Source organism: Manis pentadactyla, chromosome 4 (genome assembly GCF_030020395.1).
Source record: "Manis pentadactyla isolate mManPen7 chromosome 4, mManPen7.hap1, whole genome shotgun sequence".
NCBI classification, from domain to species: Eukaryota; Metazoa; Chordata; class Mammalia; order Pholidota; family Manidae; genus Manis; species Manis pentadactyla.
Window position 1 is genome coordinate 147,667,103 of NC_080022.1, and position 22,680 is coordinate 147,689,782.

Genomic DNA, 22,680 nt, shown 5'->3' on the forward strand with positions numbered 1-22,680 from the left:
CCATGCCTCCTTTACTGAGTGTGATGCTGGTGTTCAGAGAGGTACTATGTATAGCATGGCCCCTTAACACAAGCCAGCTATTTTGTACGGAAATTATTCAAAGAAAACCTCACTCTTTCCAATACCAGAGAACACAATACTGTCAAATGTAAGGAGAGTTTGATATGTTGGTCTCCAATATGTCATCTTCCCAGATGATCTTTTGTAGTACGCTGTCTTCATTCTATGCCCTAACTTTAGAACTTTACCCTTAGGAAAGATGTACCAACATAGTGTAAAATATAGTGGCCATCTTTAAGGAATTTATGAATCAATGGAGATGATTGTCAGTTTTCAAATAATTAAAATAACCAGGGTAATTAGTTTTACAGTAGAGATACTAGCCAAATTTTCTTAAGTAGAAAAAATTGCCCTGTCCTTCTCTAACACCCCCTTCAAAGAAAAAAAGTAATTTGGATGATGTATCTGAAACTTACAATTTTCATAGAATAAAGCATTTTCACTAGTCCCTCCTATATCAATCACCTATTAATAGGGTAAATATATTTTCAATATGTCCAGTCAAATTCTTATTTTTCTACAAAATTTTAGGCAGTATCTGATTTTTATTTGTGAGTCCATGTGACCCTTTTTGCTTAGATGTTCTAATTAGATAGCAGCGTGGAACAGTGCTAATAAGTGGCAACATCTAAATGCTTGATAGAATATTCATTCCTTAAATGTTAGAAAGGTGGGTGCTGTGAACAGATGAGTAAGGCTCCGTGTCAGATCTTATATCTTTTTTCCCCAGCTTTACTGAGGTATAATTGACATACAATAGATCCCTTTAAATGGACCACCATTTTATTTTGTCTCAAGTGCCAAGAAGTACTCAGAAACATACTTCTCTGAGATACCTCATCTAGATTCTTCTTGATTTTTATATTCTATATATATTTAATCCTCTTTGCTCATTGTAACTGTTCCTTTTAATAACATTGTCTTTTAAAATCTTCAACCAAAAATGAGTTTCACTGGTAATGGGTAGTCCTCGGTAGGTAAGGAACCATCTGTAGCTTGCATATTGAGAGGCTTGTCCTCCCTTCAGAATGCTGATTGTGGTTGTTTATACCACTGATAGCAATCTGCTCTTGGGTTTTAATGACATTATTCTTGCAGCTTTACAGTAGATCAGACTGGAGTAAAGTACTCTCAAATTCTGTCGGGCAGAAGGACATTTGAAACCAGATTGTCTGGACGTAGAAGGTTTTCAGACCTGTTAAGAAAGGATGGGTGGGTCTAATTTGAGGGCTTACTTTCTCTTGGAGAAAGTGTTAAGATTTGCTGTATGGTCAGTAAGAAACATGATGTAGTTTGTGTGACTGATATGTGCATCCTTTATCCTCTGAATGGATTAAGAGATGATTAAAGAATTTGCCTCTTATCTTTCAAATAATTTCTTGATGTTCAGAAAAAATAGAGTGACTATTTTAGTCATTTCATTAGTCTTCTGTTCCTTGGCTCTTAATCTCTGGGTTTGTATGTGCATTTGCTCTGGAGGGTTATGGTAGTAGAAGAGGAGTAATTACCAAGCTCTACCAACTACAGTTAACAGACACAGAGCTGGCCTATGCATTCTTCAGGGCACTTTGGGAAGAAGAGAGGTGAAATTGGAAATGACATTTTCTCTAGGATGCTCCTTTCTGGGTTATTATGTTTGTGTTTATAGCCTTAGTAACAAGGATGCAGCCAACAGAACCTTCTGGCCTATAACAGAGCATGTAGAATGACAGCTTTCCAGTGTTTTCCTTTTTTTCCAGTGGTAGAATTGTTTTTTGGTTTTTATAGTCAATTTTAAGTTGCTAATTAAAGACAGTTCTAATTTTTTAATTTTTTGACATTCTATACAAATTAGTTACCTTAAAAAGAAAAGGGATTTGCCTTTGCCTAGGATAGAGATTGTTGTATCCAAACATTTTAACAACCTGGTCTTTTACTCCATTGATTTCTATAGAGAAGCATAGGCATGCTTCTTCAGAAAAGGTCAGTGATTGTAATTGAAGCACACAACGATTTTTGTCTAGTTGCAGAGGCACTCATCCTTTTTGCTGCAAAAAGATGATGAGATTTAGGGCTGACAATTTGTTACAAGAGAAAGCAATTCATTCTGTGATGCATTGCTATTTTTCTTTCACGTGGAAAGCGTTGTTTGAAACCAATATACATAAACCAGATTTTCATTATCCATGCTATTTAATGCCCTCACTTCTATTTCAGAGTTAAGTCACATATCTGAGATCTAGGGTGAAATTTACCTCCTCTGTGGACCTGATTCTGAAAGAAAAGAATGTGAGGAAGGATATACTATTAAGTCTCACATATTTATTATGATTGTGAGATTTTTCTTCTAACAAACAGGAATGGCAGGATTTCAGAACTAGTGCTTACTGTGGGTTTAAGCATGTTTTGACTGTCATTCTTTGACTTTTCATGTAAGAGAATCCATGGCTTGAGGAGCCAAACTTGCATATTACAGTTTATGAAACCACAAATTCACTGAGTCCTTTTGGAAAAAATCTCCTGACTCTCGTTTTTCTTCCAACATGTGTCACAAGAAGATGAAGGCTCTTCAAGGGAAAAAAAAAAAAGATTACAGAACTATTGACCAATATGGCACCTACTTGATAAATATTTAATATTGTAAGATTTCCTTTTTTATAATCTAGCTTAGTGTTAGTTTCTGTCCAATATGAAATGAAAGAAAATGATCCAGTTTTCATTATTTGAAGTCATCAAAGACTATCGAGGGATTAAAATTGTGTTTTCAAAGCTTTCTGTATAGCATGCCACATACTATAAGTTCGGAACTCTAGGTGACAGGAGTTTTTGAATCTAACAGTGTTTTACATAAGACCATATCATAAATTATCACACATACACACATATATAAACTTGAGCTGTCCATAATGATTAGCTCTCTATTATGTGCTTATTCAGCAGTGTCTTCTCATGGCACATTTGCGTAACACCTTATCATCAGTAGTAAGCACTTATGCCTAATAGTTTATAAATTTACCCAGGTTTTATGGACTACAGAAGCTGTGTAATGAATCAGTTTTATTCTTTCTCTTTTGTCTGAGAGTTGGGAACAATCTAACTCATAAACTTGTTGGCAGGCCTAAACCTCGGAAAGTGGAAAATTGACCTTCTCCAGTATTCTTAGAGGGCTATTACATTAGGAAACTCACTTGCAAGTGTCTCCCTTTCTTCTCCCTACAGAGCCTTGGTGGCTCCTCCAATACATGTTCTTGTAATTAGAACCTAAATAACAGCATTCTAAATTCAGTGTCCTTCCCCATTCCTTCTGCCTGCCGTACTCTCATCGTCCCTTAGTTCTGCTGCCTGAGTAGGAGTCTTGAGTTTAGTGACTTCCTGTTTCATCATGAAATAGCAACAAGATCATCATCTGTTTATTTCAAAATCTTTATGATTAATTGAGGGCCTACCTAGCTTCTGCTAGCTTCAGGTAATAGAAAGAAAATCTGTTGTAGTGGTAAAGAATATGGACTCTGGAACCAGACTGCCTAGATTTGAATCCCAACTTTGCCTCTTACTACATGTATGATCTTGGACCAGTTACTTAACTTCTCTGTGCCTCAATTTCCTGGTTATTAAAACGAGAATAATAATGCTATCTGTTTTACAGAGTTATTTTGAAGATTAAATTGGGATGGATGGATAGATAGACACTCTGAGTGACAGAGAACAGTGCCTAGCACTTAGTAAGTGCTACAAAAGTAGTAAGGGAAGGCCTTCTCAAGGAGGTAGAACTTAGTGAAGCTGAAAGACCATAGGAACTTCTATGAATTTTCCGACGCCAAAAAATATCTTGAGCCCACTACTAACAGATGGCATTAGCAAGTACTCACCATAAACAAATGGCCTTCCTAATGGCTTATCACTAACAAACCTAACCTAATTAGGGAGAGAAATTTTCTTTTAAGTAATATGTGAACTGCTAATGAGGAATGGGGTTGTTAACCTCAGTACCCCATATTCCCTTATCTGGTCTCCTCTTCCCAGAAAATGTATTAAATGTACAACTTGCTAGTACCGCCTTCCATCCACACTGCATCTATATATATCTTACTGCTTTTTCCATTGTCATTACCAAACTTTTCTTTTAAATTTAAAAGACATGATTTTCTTCTTAGCCTGCCATCCAAGAACCACTCCTCTTCTTTAGCCCTGTAATCAGTCACATGGCCTAGTAGACCCTTCCTGGCTGCATAAAGATTACCTAGACTGTAGTGTATTAGCAAATCCTGAGGTTGTTTTAAAGAACTGTTTAAAGTTCCAACTCACAGTTAGAATTTTTTTCCCTCAGTTTTGAAAAAAGTAGCTACAGCGACACCACCTCTTTGAATCACCTGTGTTTCAGGTGAAGCCAAAAAAAAGGGGGGAAGCTTGAATCTAGTCTTTTCACCTCTCCATTCAAAAATAAATCTCTCTCTGAAACTTCCCAGCTGGTGGGAATGAAATGCTGCCAGGCCTCCCAGCTAGGAGAGGGTTATATTGAATAACAACAAAGCCACACCTAATTTGAGCTGCTGAAACATCCTCTTAACCCCATTATCGTTCTCCTGAACTGCTTAACTTTCTGGTTAACCTTCTGATTATTAGCCTCTTGACATATTTAATTCAGGTGTGGGAGTTTAGAGAAGCTTGTAGGACTATTTATTTGATCTTTTTTTCATATCCCACTATTCTGACTATTTTTTAAGGTTGGTAGACACCAGGAGGCAAGTGTTACATGGAGACCCAGAGGCTTCAGAAGCCACTAAATATGTCAGACTTCCTATAATTGGAGGAGATGGGGAATCAGTGGGGCTTTTAGCCACTTCATAGACCAGCCGAGTCTCCTGCTACCAACTCAATTTATTTGAAAGCAGTACATCAGGGAACTTAATAGACTTACAGTACACAAGCACAAATCTGTATTTTAGCTAGAATACAATTTATTTATGAATCACTTACTGTATCAGTTTGCTTTCTGCATACTATATGAATGTCATTATTAAATATTAAGAGCACTGAATTAGACAGTTGGTGATAGGTTTAATAATTGTGTTTAATTAATAGTCTTTTCCTCTTATTGATGCATCACTTAGAGGTGGCAAGAGAACCAGATCATAGAAATACAATTAGATTGAAGTGGCTTTTTTCCAAGGAAATAGGTTATGCATAAGCCAAGCAAAGTTGTTTTTTGTTTTGTTTTGTTTTGTTCTGTGTGTGTGTGTGTGTGTGTGTGTGTGTGTGATTTTAGATATGTGGAGTACAATCAGATATGGAATACCAGTCTAATAGCTAATTTTTACAACCTTGAGCTCAAGACTGAGAAACCTTTCAGGTTACCAGAAACCCTTTACCAAAATCAAGGGTCGCCTGTGCAGAGGTTCTCAGAGGTCTCATAAAAATGAGCACTTTCGAGATGAGCTCCCGTGAGTTTTCAGTCTGTCCAGAATTGACCCTAGGTCTCTCTCAGAAATTATATGCCCTATAGAAAACTTGTCTTGGTCTAAGAAAAGGTTTTTTTGTCCTCTTATGAAGGAATGTGACTGTCATGGACATACTGTTTTTTGGTGCCAAAAAACCACATGGGATCCCATTAATAAGAAGTGAATAAAATTTTCCTCTTCAGCAGTGATATCTTTTTTTTTAGCAGTGACATTCTTTTTAGATTGCCTGATCTTTCCTTTTAAGATCTTAAAACTTAAAGGAGCTTTTTTAAATGGTTGCCTGTTTTGTGTTTCTTTTTTACTTATATTCTTCTGGCTTTTTTTCCTGGATGAAAGGAGAAATGTTAGGAAGGGGGCAATAAGAGCACAGTCCTACATCTTGACAAAGGCATGGACTTTGACATCAGACAGTCCTGAGTTCATATCCTGATGATTCCCCTACTACCACCACTTACCAGCTTTAAAGCCCTAGAAATAGCTAGTTGAGCCTCAGTGTCCTCAGTGATAAATGGAAATAATATTTATCCCAACAGGATTGTTGCAAGGAATAAGTGAGTTAATTTTTGTAGGACATTTGGCACAGTGGCTGGCATATTGGTATGTAATAAACTCAGGTCCCTTCATCCTTTGCATTATGATGGTAACATCTAAGATCTTAAAAGGAAAGATCAGGCCTTCTCAAAAGGATATCACTAAAAAAAAGATATCACTGCTGAAGAGGAAAATTTTATTCACTTCTTATTAATGGGATCCCATGTGGTTTTTTGGCACCAAAAAACAGTATGTCCATGACAGTCATATTCCTTCATAAGAGGACAAAAAAACCTTTTCTTAGACTGAGACAAGTTTTGTGTAGGGCATGTAATTTCTGACAGCGACAGTGATAGCAGCTTCCACGCAGTCCCTGTTTCTTTCATGCCAGGTATTGATAGGTGAGTACATGCAACATCTAAACCCTGGCAGTAACCCTGCATAGTAGATAATCATTGTCGTTGTTTTATAAATGCAGAAACAAACTCAAGAGAAGTTAACTTGCCTGATGTTATCAAGCTAGTAAGTGGCAAAGTCGAGATTTTAACCTGGTCTTTGATTCCAAAGCCTACACTGCCTCCCACTGCCTAAATCTGTTTTAACTTCTCATTTTGAAAATCAGCTTCTTGGCCTTCTCTCTTCTGAAGTAGAATTATTTTGTTCACCTTTTTTTCTGAAGTGTACTCCAACTGTTGAAAGATGAGCAGTTTAAGAACAAAGGCTGGAATCTAGCACCTACTCTGCCACATAATAGCCATGACCTGTGGCTACTCCCTCTACCTCTCCAAACCTCTTTGCTTGTTTGTATAATGGGAATCATAACAGAACTGACTTCCTAGAGTAATTCAGAATACATGAACCTGAATACCTAACATGTAGAAAACTCTCAACAAATATCAGCAATTTTTCTTTTTGGATCAAGCTTCTGTGGCCATGTATATTAAAATCTTTCTTGTTTTCTCCACTTGATTTTTACATACCAATTTCAGCCTTTTTCTAACCACCTGAATGTTGCCTCACATTCATCCTTTTTTTCCCTGTCTTGTCATTAACATGTTCTCTATACCCACTTGCTGCCTGTCAGTATTTATTGGTGCTAATGATGAGGTTAAACAAAGATGCTGTTGGCACCAGTCCTGCAGTCTGACACTGCTTGAATAATCATGGCTTCCTAAAAACAGTAAAGGACTAAATCATCTCAGTCAGAATTTGGTGTCAGCATTTGTTTCTGTAGTGATTGTGTAGGTTTTTCTGCAGAATTACCTTTGATAGGTGGAGTAGTCAGGCTTTCTGGCATGTTTAAGTAAATGCAGCATCATAGAGGTTGGTTAAACAAATAATGATCACAGTACAGATTTGCTTTAATTGGGACAGAAGGTCAGAGGAAGCCTAACCGTTGAGGTGTAGTTGTCTACCAGGCTCTAGATTAGTTTCCTAGTCTTCTTGCCCATAATCTGTTTGCATCAAAGAAAATTATACAAAACTGTTTTTAGTCCTCACCACCCCTCTCTTTTCTCTGCCTTTCTGGTGTGTTTTACTGTATTTGCAGCTCATTTCTTTGATCCTCAGAAGAGTCTTTATTTTTGCTTTTTTCCTGCTTCAAACTCTGTCCTCTTCAACACATTTTCTTCTTCAACAACCTTTGTGGGAGTCTAGCAGGGTGTCCTGTGTTATATTTGGGCACAATACACTAACCCAGCTGCTGACACTGGTGCATATTATTTTAATTAGGATTAAAAACAGTTGTGTCAGTAAAGTTGAACTTTTAACCCATTAATGGTGACATGCTTCAGTAATTTCAATATCCAGATTTTTAAAATCAAAAGAAGGAAAGAAGTGAAAAAAAGGTAAAAAAAAAACTTTGTTCAGAGAAAAAGAGGATTGTAAGCAAAAGCAAAATTAATACCCCATCTGTGGCAGATTTCATTTAGTAGAAAGTAGAGATTATTTATTTATTACCATTACTATATCTGATGATTCCCAAACTTATATTTTCAACTTAGACCTCCCACCAAAAGGATGTCCTATTTTTCCAGCAATCTCTAATTCAGACTTTTTCCCTCCCATGTCAGCCCCTTTATGTTACTACACACACAGAAAATGTTCGTACACACACACACACACACACACACATGCTAATTTTGTAAGTTACCTTATCCATTAGAAAAACTAATAGGGAGTATGAAGCTATTCAAGAAGCATTCAAATTGGCATGTATGATTCATAGGTACAGGAAAATGTTTATTAAATAGTCAACTATAGCTTTGTAATTTCACTATAGGGTGAAAAGACTTGAAGGGAGTGAATAGTCAGGAAGTGGAAAGAGAGACGCGTGAGGTAGAAAAACTTGCCTCTATTATTTTTTCTAGCCTTGGTATTATTTTTCGATTGTTGGCAAAAGAAGTATCATTATTTAGCCTCTCAACCTGACATTCCTTCACCCCCAATCTAGATCTGTTACCTGGGAATAGGCCCAAATTGTTAAAAGGATTAAATAAGGTGATCTGTGCCATTAAAACATGGCACATAGTGGGCTCAAAAATACTTTTCAGCAAACTGTGGGATTACTTCTTACTTGAGGTTGGGGGATTACTTCTTACTTGAGGTTGGGGCCTACCAGAGACAAAACTAAGATTACATTTCAGGTGCTAAGCGAAATAAATAAGAGGACTTGTATGGATTTGGGCACTTACTTCAAACATTATTTGATTCAGTTCCTTGTTGAAGGAGAGACTGAAACTCAAAAGAGAACAATTAGTTCCTTAGAATAACCTGCCACTTGTGTTGTGAGAATTCTTTGAGATAATTCATATAAAGTGCTTAGAAAGTGCCTGATACATAGTGAGAACTCAGTTGCTTTTATTTTTTATTTCTCATGTGTTTTAAAAACATTTTTTGGAGATGGACCATTTTAGGAAACCGAATGCAAGTATGTATATAAATGTTTTTATAGATGTAGGTAAATTGCCAGTTAGAATGTGCATCCAATTTAGAAGTTTGGTAGGAGCTGAAGAAATCATGATGGTTTCTCACGTGTTTAACTGAAGGTTAAATCTCTAGCTATTGGAATTTAGCAGTCCTGATAATTGAGAGATTTGTGTCTTTAGAAGAATCTCTTTGTGCTACTTTGTTTCTCACATCTTTTGGCTATGTTATGGCAAGTCTGGCATATTCAGTTCCAAAGCATTGCTTAAGGGGTTTTATAAGATTAAAGCCATAACACTGTTGTAATCTTTGAGTGAATCTATTGTAATTGCTTGTTTAATTGCCCATCTCCCTTGTTAGGATATAAATTCAGTGAGGGCACTGAAGCTCCTGTATATTCTGGGCATTTCCAGAGCCCAGAAAGGTGTCTGGCACATGTTGCTCTTCAGAATATTTGTTGAAGAATGAAGAGAATGACTTCATTCTTCATGGCAAGGGAGGGAGGGACTCTGAAAGCTGTATCATTTAATGTATTATTATATTTCTGAATTTTGCTTGAAACCTGGTGGTTACAATATCAGTCTCATCAACTTCATTTTCTCTCTTAATAGTAAGCAGAGTGAGGCAGAATTTTATGAAAGGGTCAGACTTAAGAATCATTACCACCTAGGTTTGAATCTAAGCTCTGCGTCAGCAGCTTAACCTCCAGCCTTGGTGTGTTCATCTAAGTAGAAATACAGTTACAAATGAGGTATTATGAGGATTAAATGAGGTGACATAAAGTGGCACATTGTAGCTTCGACAAAAAGCTTCCTTTCTCCATTTCTTCTCACAATACATAAAAGTAATTCAGCCGTTAAGAAATGAGAGTAAGTAAGCAAGCTCCTATTGATGCTGGGGTTTTTGTTTGCGAAGTCGAATAATGAGCATCACAAACACCCAAGGTAGGAGAACCAGGGAGAGGCTTTTATTTAGAAATAAAGTGAGAGGAAAGAGCTCCAAGCTCACTCCAGGAGGGGACAAGAGAGCCTGGGTGGTGTGTTGCCTAGGGGATTTATAGGCAGTTGAGGATTTTTGAGAATTGAGGGCTTAGGGTGTGGACTTGTATCACCTGCTCTGCCCTCAAGATGGGCTGGGTTGTTGTCTGTTGCTAGGGCTGTTTACAGTGAAGTCACGGATTATCCTGAGATACCCTTGTGGAACACTCAAACATTTCAGGCCAAGTTGCTCCTGGCCTTTTGACCTTTAACTGATATCACTGAAGATGTCTATATTCCTAGTCTAGTATCTTTACCCTAGAGAATTAGTGTGACCTTGACTTTACATAATGCTGAACACAGAGTTTCGATAGGGACTTTACATTGTTACATTGCTTTGACTGTAAATATCGTGCCTTGCTTTTTCCAGAGGCCCTCACCCTACTCTGTCTAAGCCCATGGTCCCTGTCTCACTATGGTAAGTAGGTTGATGGGGTAGAAGGAGTGCTGGGCTGGGAGTCTGGAAACCTAAGGTAGTATTGACTTTACAAACTGAGAATGTGACCTTGTGCAAATCACATAACCTCTCCAGCCTGAGCTGGTGTTTCTACTAAGTGGTATTCTAATACCACTAATAATATTTGAGAAAGCAGCAAAAGGACTATTTTTTACCCCATTATAAAGAAGCCTCTAAAATGTCAATATTACCAAAACATACACACACACACATAAAAAACTCTTAAAAAACAGAAATGCTCTTGTTTCTTGGGGCACCTCAGGCATCAGAGTTGCTGTGAGGCCCCCCTCCCCAATGCATTTATAATTGTTAATTTGCATCATTCATTTTTTTCTGAAGCAAATCAGTATATTTTGAAATCCATATTTCATGGAGCTACTTAACTAATCGCTGCAATCAGCAGCAGTTTAATTTATAGCAGGGCTGTTCAAATCACTCTGAGTGCGTGTTTTATGATCGTATTTTTAATGATGAGTTTTAACAGGGGAAAACAGTTAATCTGTTAATATTCTCCTGAAAGGCCTAACTTTTAGTCCTGTATTTTCTTTTTACCCAAAGGTAACTTAAAGGCCATACATAGCAAAGTCACTGACCCAGTGGGTGCACCAGCTGTTGGAGAGGCTGTCCCATTTAGGAGAACCAGGAGAGGGAACAAGCACCCTGTTTTTCCTTTTGTTTGGAGACCCTCATTACATAACTCAGAAACAATAATCATATAGCTGGTGTTCAAGTTAATGGTACCTCTGAGTCCCTGTCAAGAGAGCTTTATCTAATGCACAACAGACCTGGAGTGATGCAGGTGCTTTTCCAGGCCCTCATTTAATTTAAGCTGCTTTAGTTGGCATGGCAACTAGTTGAGACATCTGGGAGACATTATGCTGAGGATTGAGACTTCAGAGGATTTCTGCCAGAGCAAAGCAGAAACCTTATCATAAAGTGGTGTGTGTTGCTTCTAAATTTCTGCAGCTATATTGTTAAATCTTCAAATTCAGGAGTTGTATTTTCCAGAGAAATAAAATTTTGAAAAGTTGTTCTGGTTGGCTTGTTTTCTGTGAAGAAAAAACTGCTTTATTCCTGGAGTGAAAATGTCTTTCTCCTGAAGAAGTTACTTTGCTAAACTAAAGTGTGACAAAATTTATTCTCTGCAGAGTGGCTATTTTAATCACTTTGTAAAAATCATAAATTCAAAATTTTTCAATCTTTTGTATTTAAAAGATATTAGAGGAGAGGAAAGCATCTCTGCACAAGGGTAAACAAAATGGCAAAGGTGGACAGGAGCTCTGTGGTTTTGCCTTAGACTTTTTGGTTAAATTGAGAATTTATTAACCTACCCCCATTCTTTTTTAATGCAGCCTGTCATCTCAAGAAGCAGAGATAATGAAAGCAGCACTCTTAAACTTTCTGAAATATTATAACAGGCAGTAGAATAAAAAGTTTTTCAAGTTCACAGATCATGAGGACAGTGATGTGGTCATTTCTGCTTAGCAGAGGGAATACCTGCTGATTTATAGTTTGTGAGAAATTATGCATATGTGTATGTGGTCTTAGTATAGAAGAGTTGACTTACCATTTGAAATCATGCTCTTTATTCATTTTAACACCTTGCTTTTCAGTTCCTTCTGTCTGATAATAAATCACTCTGTGTTAGGTTGAACCATATGAAAAATGATTATTTTTGTTTGTTAAAAATGCGCCAGTGTTGTCAGTTCAAATCCCAGTAGGTTTAGGGTGAACAATACCCTGATCTGGGATTATATGTTTCATAGTGCAAATGAAATGTAAGGATTTTTTTTCCTGAAACAAGTTTTAATAAAATATCTGGTTAGAACAGTATCCATTCCAGGCAGTCTTTCCTTTTCTCCTTTCTTTGAATTATGTAGTTACTGTTAGAAAAAAAACACACAACATTATTTCATAGTCATTCTCTGTTTTTGGCTTTTGTATCAGTTTTATTACTTTTATAAGTCAAAGCAAGATTTTCCAAGTGCCAGCAATATGAATTCAACCTGATAACATGAAAATTAAGATGTTTTCTCTCTGCTACTTTCATGCATACCAACTGTCACTACTAACAGTAAAAATTTTGGCATCACAACTTGGCTGCCAGTTTTATAGTTATGTGAGGCAGACTAGAATATAACCTGCTCTTCACTTCCATGCAAGCACTTTTCAGTACTGGCAGAAATAAAAAAAATTGTCAAAATCAGCAGATATGACTGACATCCCATAGAGATGAGTGCTGCATACTCTTCTTTCAAAGACAACACTTAATACAAGGGTGGCTGTTGTAAAGTTTCTCTGTTTTTGTTTTGTTGTTTTGTATGGTGTTCTTCCTGTATGATGTTCCTTTGTTTTTGTCCCTTGAGATTTCTGGAACTATTGGGACTTCTGATTAAGGCTTAATGGTGCAAACAGAAGTTTTTTCCTGTGTCTATCCTATGATTAAGATTTCCTAGTCAGAAAAAGGTTTTCAGTACATACATGAGGGTTAATATCCTTGGTATGTAAAGTGCTCTTTCAAATAAAAGTTTGTCGAGCAAAGGACAGGAAAAGTTCTCTCTCTCTCATACTCTCATTCATCCTCTTCTTCACTTTCTCCTACTCACACATATATGTGGCCAATAAACATGAAAACAGTCTTCAACCTGAAACATAATTGATAGAACACAAATATTTGCTGCCAGTCCATCCTGCAGTCCCTGCGAAGTGTCAGCAAAAGGTTAAAAACAAACCAGCTAATCTGTCAGGAATGAGAAATCCCAAACAGGTTGGTTCTTGACTATAGAACATCAGAACAGCTCAAAAGTTGGAGGCATCAAGTATCTCAAAAGTACGGATACAAGTAAGCCTAAACACAGGATTGTTTGCAAGCCTGTGTTAAGTAGTAAGACGTTCAGCTCTTCTCTCCTGCAGAATACTAAAGCTTCAATCCATGGAGACAGTGGGAGCTGAGCTGTGGTGTCTTTGACCCCTTCCCCTATTCACACAGAACCTTGGCAGCCTGGCCTATGCCTTCTAAGACAGAAGTTTGGAGGGCTCTTTGGAGAAAAGGATTACCCCAAGAGAGAGGGCATCTATACATAATCAAAGATCCCTCATAAAACAAAACTGTAAAGTGCCACGCCCTCCCACAGAGCTACATTACAGTCAAACAGTAATAGCCAAATGGCCACTGATGAGGAATTGCTTAAGGCATGACATGGTACATAAAATGGAATACTATTTAAGCACTTAAAATGATAAAGAATTGTAAACCCTGAAAAGGTATTCACAAGATATTTTAAGTGAGAATAAGAAAAGCTTATATACAACTTGACATCATAATTCCACTTCAAGGATTTATCATTAGGAAATAATCAGACTCAGATAAAGCTATATATATATATATACATATATATATATATATATATATATATAGGATGTTTATCTTAGGGTTATTTAAAATAATTTTAAAAATTAGAAATAACTTGGATGTTCAACAGTGACAGATTGGTTAAATGAATTATATATCCATACATCAGAATACTATACAGTCATAAAAATTCTGCTTTATTAGGATATTTAATAACAGGATATTTTATTGTTAAGAAAACATGCAGCAAAGCCATGTGTATGTTCTAATCTCAATTTTAAATAAACAAATGTATGCATATACAACATTTTCATGAAGATCTTATAGTTCAAAGGTGAATTCTGGGTAGTTTCTATATTCTTTGGCTTTTGTATTTCCCTAGTTTTCTACAATGAGGTTTATTTGTTTTTTTTCAACTATCTTAGAAATTTTCAAAAATACATAATAACTATCGTATACCCAATACCCGGCTTCAACAATTGTTAATCATTTTGCAATCTCATTTCCTCTAATCCCTTTTTATTGAGAGGGAAAGGAAGACGAATTATTTTAAAGTAGATCCCAAACATCACATTATTTTATCTATAACTACTTAAAAATGTCTTTGTAACTAATAAGGACCTTAGAAACGTTAGATCATGTCATTATCATACCCAGTAAAATTAGACAACTTTTTACTATCCCCTGATGGCCTCAAAGATCTCTTTTTTCATCAGGTTTATTTGAATCAGGATATAAACAAAGTCCATACATTGCATTTGGTTACTATATCTCTGAGATTCTTTTATTCCAAATACCATTCCTACCTTCCCTTCCCCTCACATATGTTTGTGTGTGTGTGTGTGTGTGTGTGTGTGGTTTATTGGATAAATTTTTCCCAAAGGGTAATCAGCATTACCTGTTTGGCTGATTGCTTCTTCGTGGTGTTTGGGGTTTTTTCCCCCATATTGGTCTTCAGAGCTATAGAATTGATTATATTAAAGGTGGTTTTTTTTTGGCATGAATACTTTCCAGGCAGTGGTGTGCATATCACAAAGATATAATATCTTGTCCCACATTAAGTGCTGCTAAGATTGAGTAGTGGATTGAGGTGAAGGCATTCTTATCCCTTTGAAATGGCTTTAGCAGCCATGGATAACTGGTACCAAGATACCACTGAGGTTACAAAATGGCAAAAATTTTCCCCTGATCTATCACTGCTTCTGCATTTATTAGCTTTAATTTTGCTATGAAGAACACAGTGAATATTTCGTATATTTTATTACAGTTTGTAAAATATAACTTAAAAGAAGAGAAATCCAAAATTGTGGAGGGTCATTGAAACAATTTTAAACATAGTCAAGTCCAAGTTACCACTGTGTCATCTTAGGCAGGTTACTTGCCTTTTATTAGCCTCAATTTCATCTTTAATTGGGATACCACCGCCTACCTTACAGGTGTGCCATGAAAATTAGATAATATATTTAAAATACTTCAATAGAGTGGCTGTTCCGTAATAGGTGCTCAATATAAGTTTATTCATTCAACAAATATTTATAGGGGACTTACTATGTGCAGGCATTGTTTCTGAAAGTTTGGGATAGACTTGTGAATGAGACAGGCAAAAACTCTTGCCCTCATGGGGCAGGGCTGGGGAGGCAGACAAAAAACACTTAGGTGAATCATGTTGGATAGGTGCCAAATGAAAAAAATTGTACAAGGGGGTAGCAATTGGATAAGGCATGTGGGACCAAAGTATTAGAATGATCAAGGTAGGTCACATTGAGAAGATTCAAGCAAAAACACAGGAGGTAAAAGAGTTAGCCAAGTAGGTGTCTGGTATCCCTCATGCCAAGTCCAGGCATAGGCAACAGCTAGGATAAAGGCTTATGGTCAGAGTGTGTCTAGCATGTTCAGAGAATAGCAAGGAGAGAAATGATAGGAGAGGAGGTAGTGAAGTGAGGCCAGATCATTTATGGTCATGAAAGGACATTTTAAGGACTTTGACTTTAGGTGAAATGGGAAGCCTTTAGAGAAAAGTGACATAATCTGGCTTTGTTCTAAAAGATCATTCTGTGAAAATACATCTAAGAAGTGAAAGGAACTCATGAATGGAAAGAGCCATGGATAATGTGTACTAAAGCAAATAGAGCAAAATGTTAAGTAGAGCATCTAGGTGGTAGATACATGTATAGGTAGATATGGGTGATCACTGTTTAATTCTTCCAAGTTTCTGTGTGTTGAAAATTTTTTAAAGAAGATTTAAACTATTAAAAACTGAATCTAACCCTGATAATAGTATCATAATTTAACTGATGTGTATAATTTTATAGAATGATTCTAGTAGGTCAATGAAAACTATTCTGTAAGGAAATACTACATACCAAATCTGATTTCCTCACTAGCCTTCGCTATGAAGTAGAATGTATTTCTTTGGAAATAATTTGATTAACACCTAAGATAAAAATCATACCTGAGAGTATTAAAAACCTAAAAAATTGTCTTTTCTATATAGTAAAATGTTAATATATGTAGACAAATAAAAATAGAAGAGTAAAAATTTTATTCTGGCTGCTGTGTTTTAGAAATCTAGAGGTCTTGGACCAAGGGTGGTAATGTGGACATAAGTGGTCTAATTCTGTAGCTAAATTGTGAAGGAACCAACAGGGTTTTTTGATGGATTGGAGGTAGAGTGAGTGAGAGAGAGAGGAATCAAGGATGACTTCAAGGTTTGCACTTTGTAGTGTGAGCAGCTTGCTGGACAAAGAGATTTGCTCTGGGAAAGCCTGCAACTAGAAAGATGAAGAATAGTTTTGGACATGTTTGAGATGTCAGTTAGACAGCCAGTGCAGATAATGAGTAGACAGTTTGATATACAAGGCTGGACCTAAGGAAAGGAGATAAACTGGAGACACAAAGTTGGGAGTCACCAGCAGTGATGTTAGTTAAAATCACAGAACTGGATCCACCACTCAAGAAAGTGAGTGTGGAGAGAGAAGAGGACAAGCCCCGGGGCATTTCAATATTGAGTGGCTGGAGAAGAGAACCAGCAAAGGAGGAGGATTGGGAAGAAACCGGTGAGAGAAGGAAAGCCACACCTGGGTAGTCTAGAAGCCATTTGAAGAAAACGTCTCGAGGAGGAGGGCATTTTTCGACTATTGGTCACTCTGTTCCCACTCTCAAGTCTTCCCTTTTTGTACTTGTTTTTGTTAAAACATTAAATGAGAAGTGTTTTTAAATCCTTTCCCCCAAATAATGACCACTTACTGTAAGTTTTTTAAAGGTAAGATCCAAAGCCTAACAGCACTTCTTAAATATTTTATTTTTATATGCCTAGCATTTACCCTTACAATGAGCATGTAAATGCAAAAAACAACCCCAGGACCCTCTTAGTCAATTTAGAGCTAATGGTAAGCACTCTAAGACTACAGCTGCGCCCCTGAGATGGCCTGTCGTCTTCTAGGACCAGCTGTGGGACAGAACTGGTACAGGGGGCTCTTGTTTTACAGGGTATTGGGTGGATGGTCCTTTCAAAAGATTCCATAGTGTCTCTGAAAGAAGAAAGTTAGGATCTGAAAAACTATGTAAGAAAGCAGAGTAACTGCAGCCCAGTGACAATCTCTGCTGTTTTTTGTCTTGTCTTTCTCTGCTTTCAATTGCAAGGGGAGCGTTAATGTTTTACTCAGAGCATGAAACTAACTTTTACAAGGTGTCAAAAAGAATTTGAAGCCTGGTAGGAACTCCTCAAGTCAAGGGTCCTATCCCCTTATCTTAAGGAAGGTTGCTTAAATTATAAAACTCAAATTTTTCATGAGTTCTTAACTGCAGGCAGGGTAAGACATGCTGTTCTAGATGTAGCAACAGATGACACCTTCATCCACATCTCTACTGCCCCTCAAGCCCCAGCCTTTTATCATCTGTTGAGCAACTCCTGAGAGACATAATGCAGTACAAAGCATAGGAAGTTTAAATTTAGTAACGAAGGTACAAATGTATAAAAAGCTAAGAAAAGAATTAAGGTTGTAGAGAGGCTTGGATCTGAACTAACCATTTTACACATTTTTAGGCGTACCATACTTTAAAAAGTAAGTTAAGCCACAGTTGATAGGTAGTTTGTCATCTTTCCATTGGTGCCATGGTTATCTAGGGTGAGACCAACCCACTTGTTTGGATTCAAAGGACGCTACAGTGACATGTCTGAAAAGACCCTGAGAGTCTTTGGTCTTGACACTCCTCCTAGCCTGGCTATCATTTAAAATATGTTTATATTTTTCTTTTATAATGCTGATTATAGAGAATCACTTGGTTGTTTATTCTTGCTGACTTTTAAAACAGTTTTTTTTTTTTTTTGATGCTGGCAATGTTTTATCTTGTGAGAGCTGAAGTTCTCACCTATGTCATTCTATCTTTTTTGCTTGCTTTCCCTAAGCTTTTTCCAGCCTTAAGAAATGGAAGTTATTCTTTAGTCCTGGTGCCTACTTTGAGGGGGTTAGGGGCTGAATTCTCTGAACTCTCCTTAACCTAAAAACCTCAAGATACGTTGTCACAGAATTGATGCAGAGTGACCTACATAAAATTATCGTCTCTCCTCAACCACTCAGCTCAGATCATGTCAAAGTTTTTCTTTATCAGATTTTGCGAGGTAAGATTTTCTTTATGAAGAAAAAGGTAGTGTCACTGTATTACCAATATGTGTTGCTTTTCATTTGAACTTTAATCTGACCTTCCAAGGCTTGCTTCTTCCTTAAAGACTTTTTTCTTTTAATCAAGGAATATTTAATAATCTGTATACTTCATGTTAAATAAGAGGCTTTTAAGAGTGTTGAAATGGTTCTTATTTTCAGTGGTGGAAGAGAAGGCCCTGTCTAGGTAGTTTAGTGGGTTAATCTAGAGAGGTAAATAAGCAGGAGAGTTTGTCAAGCAGAGGTAGTTTACAAAGTTTCCACTAAACAGCCTTTAGTTAGGAGTGTGTGGCTGGCATCAGATGACCTTAATTGAAGAGTAACTCTCCTGTGGATGACATCATTCTTCAAGCCGGCAGTAGGTGGGCCTGGTTAGACTTTTGACTGACATACCTGGATATAACTTTAGACAAACTTTAGACAAAAATGACTTTTAAAACATGTAGGAGATTGATAGAAATAAGCATGCAGGAGATTGATAGAAATAAGCCAGCTAAACAATTCTCCAGACTATTTAGCTAACGAGCACCAACTTGATGTAAAAGCGATTTGGTCTGACGTTGGAGCTGCTTCTGGCCAGCAGGTGTCCTTCAGAATTCTGTGATTATAAATGGAGAATTATTTAAAGCTGAAATAGCTTTCTTAATGGTAAAATATCACCCCCCCACCATTGGGATCCATAGAATTAAGACATTCTATATTTCTATATTTATAAAGACTGAAGCATATCTGCAAAGAGGATTAAAACACATGCACAATATTAAAACTAGTAAGTTCACCTTCCGTAGATTTGTTGATACTCTGTGATGGAGCATATGGAGAGAAGATACTAGATCTTTTCTTTCACTTGTAAAAAAAATGTGATTTGCTACATTTTATTTAAAAGATTCAGCCCTGAAGCTGTGGCCTTCATCTAGCAGTGCTTAAGCCACTAGTCTTTTAAGGTGTCAAAAAATATTTTACAAGTAATTAATTGCCCCCTTGATTCTCAGTGGTGGAGAATGCTACCAACAAACCTGGGCAAGTTTCTGAATCCTGTCTCATCAACAAAATTCTGTCCTGGAAAAGGTTTCCTGTTGGTTAATGGGCATAATTTTGTTGGAGCCAGCTCAAAATCACAAGGTGAGAGCCTTCAACAGCAGAGCTCCAGCAGCCACACTTAGGAGCAACTCAAGAATGTTGCTATGGTCAGCCTTAACTCCTGTGCCTGAAAAGTTTATACTTAAACCTAAATAATCTCTTGAATTACAGATACTGGATTGTACAAACCCTTGATGACACTTTATTTTACTATAGCAAAATTAGAGTCTTTTGAGGTAGGCCTAAGGCAAGCTTTTAATAACATTCATTATGCAGTTATTTTAAGGAACAGTCTTAAATCCTGTCCTCTCTGTTTCTGTAGTTTTCCCAGAATCATTGGTTGAGTAAAAAGAATTAAACATCTTCAATTAAATCTGTTTGTTATTTCAGGTTTGAAATATCTCCATTCAGCTGGCATTTTACATCGAGACATTAAGCCAGGGAATCTCCTTGTGAACAGCAACTGTGTTTTAAAGGTAGATTTTCCATTATGTAAATATCTGAGGAAAAAAAATCAGAATATCAAGGCAGATTTAAGAACATGTTTTTGTGAAAGAATTAGTTAAATTTATTTTTATCAATTTACCAAAAATTAAGAATCCAGTTTTCTCTAGTAATATCACTAGTCATGGCCATATTAACTAATTTGTGGTCTTGGTTAATGGTTTCTTCATGATATTTTTTTTTGCCTATGTTTTGGAACCACTAAAATTGGAATTTACAGTGTGACTAAGAAATAGAATAGAAAAGGTGACTTCTTTTCAAATTGTCATAATTACTGTGGAAATGTATATTAAAGGAAATACTGGACAAAATCTTCATCATAAAGTTAGTCATGGGGATGGAAGTACACCATAAAAATATAGTCAGTAGTTATAACATCTTTCTATGTTGACAGATAGTAACTACACTAATTGGGTTGAGCATTAAAAAAAGAAAGAAAGAAAGAAATATTGGAAGACCAGCAAACTTCTGTTTATATGAGAATGAAGTGTGGCTTTTAAGACTGTTTTTTTTGCACAGCTAACATTTTTATATGCCATTTGACTGAGGTAGCAAAGTAAGGAATTGGAAACATTTAAAAGTGAAAATGCCAAGCCAGGAAAGGGTCAAGTGTATTTCCACAAAATATAGTGTCCAACCCTCAGTTATTCCTCTGATGGGGAATTGATTATAGGACTAATGCTAGTTAGCCCCAAAATCTCAAGCCATCAACTTCAGTTTCACTTTTTCCCCAGTAACTCCCTTCCCCATTATTTTTTTAGAGTGGTCCATGTATCTGCATTTCCCACCTCTAATAAGAAAAAAGTGCTGTTTAATGTAGCCTCTACTTTATAAATACTCAAAATTGTTGGCAGTTAAACTAAACACTAAAACCAAGTATACAAATGAATTTCATTTTTTATTTTAAATGTTTTCTTTAAGTAGTAGGATAATTTTCTTTAAAAGCTGGTATGTTACATTGTTTTTGAATAAAAATTCTCCCTTCATTATAATATAGCCTTGAACTGTGTTCCTGTTTTAACTCAGAAAGATTAAAAAACCTATTTTTCATACTCTCCCTGAACACAACTAAGACTGTAGTTAAGTCTTTTGTTTCCACAGAAATTGTCCACAAAGTCCACTATATGTTCTTTCTATAGGTCACTGAGTTCATTCCCCTGCTATCTTTTTACTTTTTTAAGAGAACAACAACTTATCCTATCCCCCATAGCCCATTTTAATTTTTTAAAAATTAAAAAAAAAATTCTTGAACTTTATGGTCAGGCGTCTTTATCTTATTCAAACCAAATCAGCTTTTTGACAATTTAAGCCAGTTTCTTCTTACTTCAATTTCTGATTGAAGAACTTCACAAAACATTTGTGTAAAACCTGTCATGCTTGATGCCATTAACTACTTGAAGTCCACTTTTCAGGTCTTCTGTTATGGTACTGTAACTTCTGGCTACATGAATGAGTAACTAAAGGAAAGTGTCACTTACAAATAAATAACGCACAAATCAGAACAAATTGAAATTTTGCCCTACTCCTTTGACTTGTCCTAGCAGCCTATTTTTAACAGCCAGAGTAGAATGCCAAGCTAGAGATGTTAATTCTATCTTCTCAAATGTATGAATTCATTTAAAATAATTATAAGACATTTCTTTTAAGTTGTTCTCCTCATTTTATGAATATATTTTGTTTCCTGCTAAGCACAAAATGGATAATTTTGCTGGAAATCTCAATATTTTTTTCATTATCTAATCATACAAGCTTGTTTTAGGTTTAGCTTGTCTTCTAGATAAGTTGCCAAAAGTCTCTCCAGATCAGACTTGCGTTGTAACAGAAAACACTTTTTGTCGGGTGGGTGATTGGTTTTTTACTATCAATACAAAAAAATGTGTGGAAAAATGGATTTAAGCTCTTCCCTTTGCTTTTGTTTTAAGGTATCCTAAAAATTCATGGCCAAGTAATAGAGCTTTTAAATATGATGTGTTATTTGAACACTAGCCTTTGGGAGCATTTGATAAACAACTTGTGCTTTTTTTTTCCTTTCTGGTATGGTTTTTCTGTGTGGTCTGGAAATCTTTCCTTCATTTTTAAGTTTTAAAGATGTTGGCTTCATACTGATTCATCCCCACATACAAACATGAATTCATTTGATGTGACCAGACATAGTAGATTCAAGACAGAAAGAGAGGATTGCCAAAAATTAGAGGTAAAATTTGTTTCCTTTAAAGCAGTGGTTTTCAAACGTTTTTTAAGCTGCCAGACCCTTTTTCCAAATAAAATCCTATGCTGGGATCTGAACTTAAACATAGATAAAAAGTTATTTCTTCACTTACAGTCTTAATTCACAAAGTTAATCAGTGAAAACGCTGGCACTTAGATGGCCATTAACTGTCTTATCTCATCCTCAATGCTTCCAGTTTTTGTTCTTAGTTGCACAGTATCAAGAAAGTCTTCATTCCTGAAAATAAGCAGAGGTTGCTGGTGAGTAGTAATGTTACTGTATACTAACAGCTCACCTGGCAACCTCAGCATACTTTCCAAACAGAAATAGCAAGAAAAGATTTATTCCTAGGTCTGTATATAAATTAACCAGTAGTCTTTCTCATTTACTGTTACATCTCCAGGTTCTAGCACTCTCTCTGAAACA

The 22,680-nt window shown here is 36.3% G+C and overlaps 1 protein-coding gene across 2 annotated transcripts in view; it reads left to right on the forward strand.

Moving 5' to 3' along the window:
• Nucleotides 1-22,680, forward strand: part of NLK (nemo like kinase) — a 164,740-nt gene that overhangs the window by 119,215 nt on the left and 22,845 nt on the right. For both annotated transcript variants that reach the window (XR_005027567.2, XM_036899565.2), the window contains exons 4-5: nt 18,315-18,421; nt 19,932-20,017. Coding sequence is in view for 1 of the 2 variants with exons in the window: in XM_036899565.2 (XP_036755460.1) it covers nt 18,315-18,421; nt 19,932-20,017 (193 nt within the window). In the remaining variant the exon portion in view is untranslated. The remainder of the gene's footprint in view (nt 1-18,314; nt 18,422-19,931; nt 20,018-22,680) is intronic.